The sequence below is a fragment of the Lipotes vexillifer genome, unplaced genomic scaffold, assembly GCF_000442215.2.
Source record: "Lipotes vexillifer unplaced genomic scaffold, Lipotes_vexillifer_v1.1 scaffold225, whole genome shotgun sequence".
NCBI lineage: Eukaryota > Metazoa > Chordata > Mammalia > Artiodactyla > Lipotidae > Lipotes > Lipotes vexillifer.
Window position 1 is genome coordinate 2,371,490 of NW_006787630.1, and position 6,634 is coordinate 2,378,123.

The 6,634-nt window shown below is 58.6% G+C and overlaps 1 protein-coding gene across 1 annotated transcript in view; it reads right to left on the minus strand.

Moving 5' to 3' along the window:
• Nucleotides 1–1,448: 1,448 nt before the first annotated feature.
• PALM (paralemmin) overlaps nt 1,449–6,634 on the minus strand; it is a 27,989-nt gene continuing 22,803 nt past the window's right edge. The window contains exons 8-9 of the mRNA XM_007460415.1: nt 5,528–5,659; nt 1,449–2,180 (exon numbers count right to left, since the gene is read on the minus strand). Of these exons, the coding sequence (XP_007460477.1) occupies nt 1,651–2,180; nt 5,528–5,659 (662 nt within the window). The 3' untranslated portion in view covers nt 1,449–1,650. The remainder of the gene's footprint in view (nt 2,181–5,527; nt 5,660–6,634) is intronic.

The window sequence follows — 6,634 nt, forward strand, 5'->3', positions numbered from 1 at the left end:
GCCTGGCCGTCCCTCCCCAGGCAGGTGAAATCCAAGAACTCCAGGCCCTGGGGCTGTTCACACTGTTTATTTGCGTCTCTGGGAAAGTCAAGAACATTGGGGCCTCATCACACATTGAAAGCAGAGCGGGCAGCAAGGGCACTTCAGCGGAGGCTCACAGCTCGAGGACTCAGGTGGAGTCGAGGAGGAAGGGGGGGGTTCCATGGCCACTGCTCAGGGTCACCTCAGAGAGGGCCTCTCATCCCAGCCACCCAGGGGCAGAGCCGAGATGGGGACCCAGGCTGCGGTCCAGGGCGGCCCCTGCACCCACCCTGCTGAGGTGGGGGGCGGCCTGGGCCCTGGGCACCAGGCTGCAGGTCCCTAGGGGAGGGGCCGAGATGGGGCCTGGTCATCCACAGCCCACACGAGAGGGCCTGTGAGCATGTGCACTAATGTGCCTCTGGGGACGAGTGTGGCTGCAACCAGGGAGATGTGTCTGTACATCTAGGTGTCAGCTGCCCCCAGGAGGGGAGCCCCTCACCCCTCACCGCTTCCAGTGAGAGGGGGGCAGGCGCACATCAGGCTGGGAAGCAAATGGGGGTCTCCAGCTGCAACCCAGGGGAAGGTCCCTGTCCCAGGTGGTGTGCCCCCCTCCACTGCCCAGAATGAGCCAAGCCCAGCAGAGCTGGTGGTGGGCCTGATCTCTGGGGTGTGGGTGGGGAGACCCAGGACCCTGGTCCAAGCAGGCTGGAGAAGGGGCCAGGCCAGGGGCAGTCCCCCAGGGTCCCTGAATTAGCACCAGGAGGAAGGAGGGCCCAGAGGGGGTGAGAGCTCAGGACATAAAGGGGCTCACGTGGCCCTGCCTTGTGCAGGAGGCAGCTCGAAGACCCCCGGCCCAGCCCGGCCAGAAGACAGCACAGCGGTCACGCCCCTGCTGAGTGGGTGGCATATCCTCAGGGCTCCCCCTTCCCAGGTTGCATCGTCCACTGGCTGCACCCACATAGAGCATTGGGGGGGAGGGGCACATCAGGCTGGGGTGTCCAGCGGGGCCCGTACTCCATTCCAAGACCTCGAGCTTGGGCTCCCCAAAGAGGCACAGCCTCAGCCCGACTGCCCGAGATCCGGACCCAGCGCCTTGGCCAGGGAACGCCCCCCCCCCCACTTCCAGAGGCCGAGTGGAGACAGAGCAGGCCCCCAGAACCCCTGGCTCCCGGGACCCCTCTCCGGCAGGGTGTCCCCTCAGGGACCTCATTGGAGGTGGCAGGAAGGCACAGGCAGGAGGCCCAGAGGGAGGTGGGCTGGCCTGGGGCTGCTTTGAGGCTCCAGGTCACACCAGCCAGGACCGCTGTGGGCAAGAGCCGCATCTGTGGAGCTGCCGTGACATGGGTGTGTGTGTGGGGGGCCCTCGTTCGGGGTGAAGCGGGTGTGTCCGTGTCTCTCCTACCAGGCGTGGGTACACGGCTCAGTGGTTTAGGGTGTGTGTGGGGGTGACGGGAGGGGGAACCCCTGTCCCTCTCTTTCCGGTGAAAGAAAACTCAGAAGGAACGTGTGAAGACACAGCATGTCCTGGGCCCGCGATTGTGGGTGGAGGGTGGACGGGCGCCAAGAGGGCCGGGCTGTGTGGGTGTCTGGTGTGGAGGGCGGGGCCGGGGTCTGGGGCGTCCAGGTGGGTCACATAATGGAGCAGCATTTACAGCGCTGCTTCTTGACGTCGAGGTCCTGGGGGTCGCTGGCAGGGGCCTCGAGCCCCACCTGGTTCTCTTCCCTGGAGCCCTCGGTGGCAGGGGGCTCGGCCGCACTGCCGTTGGGCGGGGCAGGCTCCTTGGGCTCGGCCGCGTCCTCAATGACCACCAGCTCTGCGGTGATGGTGTCCTGCAAGCCCAGCACCTTCTGGGTCTCGGCCTCATCCTCCACATTCTGGTAGCCCATGAAGATCATGGTGACCGGGGGCTCCTGGCCCGGCTGGATGCCGGGAGGGCCTGACGTGGCCTCGCCGGGCTGGGCCTGAACTCCAGTGATCTCCCGCCTGGATGGCGTGGTCCGGACGGCCTCCTCCGACGGCCCCCGGGGCTCTGCTGACCCGGCCACAGACCCTGCCTCACTCAGCGTGACCTCGTCCGCCTTGTGGATGAGTTCGTCCACCTCAGAGGAGCTCAGCGGGTGAATCCCATTCTCCGCCGTGCCGTCCACGGCGTGGACCACTGACATGTGGGGGGAGAGAAGGAAAGAGGGAGCTGGTTCCCAGACAGGAGGGGAGGCCTGGCAAGGTTAAGAGCCACCTCTAGGCTAAAGGGGAATCGTAAACTAAATTACACCTTTGGAACCAACTGACAATTAAAGCTCCTATGGGAATCTGTGGGCACAGGCAAATTGGTGCACAGAGGAAAATTTATAGGCACAAAAGCATGTGTTAGAAACCAAGAAAGAATAAATGAATTGGGATTTTATTGTCTCGCGGTTTTGAAGCATTTCCATATTCCCCAGGCAACTTGCTCCCAGGTGATTACCTTGCAAAGTAGGTCTGTTTTTTTTTTCCATCGCAAAGACGGAGAAAATGGAGTTCAGAGAAGGGTAGTTAACTAGCCCCACGTCACACGGCCGGCTGCGACCGGCCCCTGCTCTTTATACCAGCCTAGGCATTCCTTTCATGAGGATTTGCGGGGATTCTGATTTCCTCCTTCCTTGAGCTCACGTGGATGATCTTGAATTAAAGTTTAGTTCATTCACCCATCTTTCTTGTTTTCTAGTAAATGCCCCAAAGGCTATACATTTTCCTCCGAGTTCTGTTTCGGCTGCGGTTCATGGATTACATTATGTCATTTTGTTTCAGGTGTAAATATCTTATAATTTCCATTTTGATTGATTACCTCTTTAAGCCAAGATTTATTTAGAAGAGTGTTTTTAAATCTGGGGGAGTCGGGGACTGTGCACCAGGAAAACAGAGTGTAAGAGACAACCCTGTAAAAGGATATGGTCACTTTCTGAAAATGCTCCACCCTTGTTTGAAAAGAATGTGTATTCTCCATTGGGCCGAGTTTTATATGTGCAGTCAAGCTTAAGTGTATTTTCCAATCTCTCCGGCTTTTGTCATCCGTGTCCCCCTGATGTGTCATTTTCTAACCTGTGTTACAGTCTCTGAGGACCGCACTGCGGCACCCGGGAGGTGTCCCAGCTGTGGTCTGATGCCAGCCCCAGATCACAGCCCTTCTAGAAACACAGCTGCCCAGCTGCTTAGCATGGAGGGAGGGACACACTGGACACCCCAGGGACTCGCCTCCTCCCAGGCCAAGGTTCAGGGTTGGCCAGTTTCTGGCTTCTGGCCAGAAGGAAAGTGCTTTCCGCTCTCAGTTTCCAGATCCCTGGGGAGCGGCGTCCATGCATCAAGGCCTTGCAGTGACTTTGGGCTCGAGGCCCAGAGGGTGGGGTGTGCCCAGGTCACACAGACCCAAGCTAGGTATTTCCCACTGGCCACTGCCCCAAGGTAGGAATCCGAGCCCTTGGCTGCCATGGAAATGGATCACCTTCCCATTGCTAAGCAACCAGAGTCCAGTCTGGCGGGTCCCGAATCCCCAGGGGTTGGGCCAGGCAGGGCTCAGTGGCCAAGGTGAAGACCTTCTGTGAGCACAGACATCTCTGCTCCTTGGCCCTGTGCGGTCTCACCCTTGTCCAGGAAATGGGGCAGCTGGGACGCGCCCAGAACCACACAGCCCGTGAGAACGGGAGCTGGGATTCTACTTGGGTCGATGCCCCCAAATTACAGCAGAGCTGGGCTGTGACAAGACCCCTTTAATAGCATCCTGGATATCCCAGAGGCCTGAACCTCTAAAAACACGGGGCTTTGGGAATCAAAAGCACAGTGAGATACCACTCCACACCCACTAGGATGGCAATAATAATAATAACAATTTAAAAATGGTCAATAATAAGGGTTGTTGAGGATGTGGAGAAATTGGAACCCTAACACACGGCTGGTGGGAAAGTAAAATGGTGCAGCCACTGTGGAAAACACCCCAGCAGTTCCTCAAATGGTTAAACCTGGAGTCCCCACGTGACCCAGCAATTCCACGCCTAGGTATCACCCGAGAGAAGTGAAAACATACGCCCCCACAGAAACTTGTATAGCATAAAACCAAAAGGTGGAAACATTCCAAACGTCCGACAACCGATGACTCGATAAACAAAATGGGGTCCATCCATACGCTGGAATACTACTCGGCCATAAAATATAAACATGGATGGATGAACCCTGAAAACGTGATGCTCAGTAAGAGAAGTCAGACACAAAAGGCCACACAGTGTATGATTCCATAGATGGGAAACGTCCAGAACAGGCAAATCCATAGATGGAGAGTGGATTCGTGGTTGCCATGGTGGGGATGGGGCAGGGATGGGGTTTCTATTTGGGGAACAGAAATGTTCTGGAATCAGCTAGTGAGGGTGTACAACACGGTGAATATTCCAAAACCCACTGAGTTGTATACTGAATTGCATGGGTGTCCTGCATCCTCTCTCTCCAAATTCCATATTCTCATATGAGGGCAGCATTTACAGACTCACTAATGGACCCTGAGGCTGAGCTGTGTTAATTTTATACTTGACTCAAGGGATCAGCTCTGGGGACCCCATGTCCTGAAGAAAGCAAATGTTTGCCTTGACTTCAAATGTACTTTTAACATCTTCTTAAAATGCTATCTTTACTAAGGGAAGTTTGCTTCTATTCCTGGCATCATAGCAAATGTTGCCCCAAATTTCCCCTTCCCAGTCACGTCATGCCGAAAATAATGCCAATAAATGCCAGGATGTTTACGAGATGGCTGTCTAAATTCTGACAGATTTCACGGTTTAAAGGAAAGTCTTCCTTAGTTAAAAAAAAAAAAAAAAAAGTGAATTTTACGTTCTCTGAATTATATATAGAGAGAGGCAGGCACTCAGGAGCTTTTGCCGAAGGCTGCCCTCTCCTGCCGTTCCCAGCTTCCTTGTGCGTATTTCCCACAGCCTGCTCCCCTCCCAGCCGCTAGAGGGAACCCTAAAACCCAAACCAGATCTCAGCACCGTGGCCCCTGCCACCCCCGCCAAGGCTCACCACCCCCCCACACACACGCTCCACATCAGCCGCACGGGCTCCTCTCGATTCCCCAGCCCAGCAAACTCCATCCCACCTCGGGGCCTCTGCACGCGCTGTGTCCTCACCAGGCGCACTGCTCCCCCACACCCACTGTGCACCTTCTCACCTCCTCCGCCCCCTCCCCGCACTGCTGGACCCTCACTCGGCCCCCTCTGCACCTCTGGGTTTTGTTTTTTTTTTTTTTTAGCCTTTGTTACAACAGTAACTATTTAAGTGAGTTGTCTGTGAAATCGGGGTTGAAGGGCTGGGCCCTCTGGCCGGGAAGCGCCCAGGACAGCAGGTGCCACTCGGGATTCGCCTCCCCAGCCCAGCCTGGCGCTGGCCACGCCTCCGGGTGGGTTCCTGGAGGGAGGGAGGGCTGGGCCTCAGGCGCTGGCGGGGCGGGGCGGCGGCGGCGGGGCGGGGCGGGGGCGGGGCGCGTACCTTTGGTCTCGTCCTCGTAGACCTTGATGCCCTGAGGGGGGCGCTCCCGGGGGAGCGCGCGGGTGCTGGACAGCACCCGGGTCTCCCCCGTCACCTTGTTCTTCTCCACCGTGATCTCCACCGAGTACATGGCTGGCACGAGAGGCACGGGTCACGCGCGGCCCCCCTGCCCATGTGCCCCCCGCCGGGCTGCAGCCAAGCCAGGAAGGGGAGCCGGCAGCGCAGAGCCAAGCAGCAGGTGCCCTCGACGCGGCCCCCCCCCCAGCTCAGCGTCCTTCCCTAGCTCCCCAGTCCCGTGGGCGAGGGGTCTGAATTCCTGCGCTGGGGATCCGAGGGCACCCCGGCCACCCCGCCCCGTCTGCAAAGCCCTGAACTGTCCCAGTGACTCGGGGGCGTCCCTGGCCCACTCCAGCCAGGACTGGAACGCGGGTGAGCAAGCTCGCGCCCCCCAGTGTTCTGGACTGCCGCGTTCTCTGTGCTGCACGTCTAAGTCGACTACTGATATATCGATATCCTCACCTGCTGCACTGTGCAGAGGGGATGATTCCCTCTGGACACGAATGCAGTCACATCCCGTTAAGGCCATCGCTCAACAGCCAGCATCCGACCCCGTTCTGCAGACATCGTCTGCCTGGGGTCCCCAGCCCCCCTCCATGAAGGGCCCCACATCACCACGGCCAAGGCCCCTCCCAGGTCTTCCCATCTCCCCCAAGGACACCTCCGTTCTCCCTCCTCCCTCTCTCACCACTCCCACAACCCCTCCTCGGTCCATCTGCAAACTTCTGCGTGCTGCCTTCAGAACTCCCAGAACCCGCCCACTTTTCGTGCCTCCGCAGGCCCTGCGCGGGGGGGTGGGGGGTGGAGGGTGAAGAGCTGCATCCGCCCCCACTATTCCCCACCACCTTCACCCCACCGTCCCCCGCAGCATGCCCACGCCGTCCTCCTGGACCATCTGCCCCACCATTTCCTCCTTCATCCCCCCACCATCCTTCCCCCTCCCCGCCACCCCTATCATTTCGCCCCACCATCCCTCGCCATCATCCCCCCATCCCCCACACAATAACCCGCCATCCTCCACCATTTACGCCCCACCTTCACCCCCCCCCC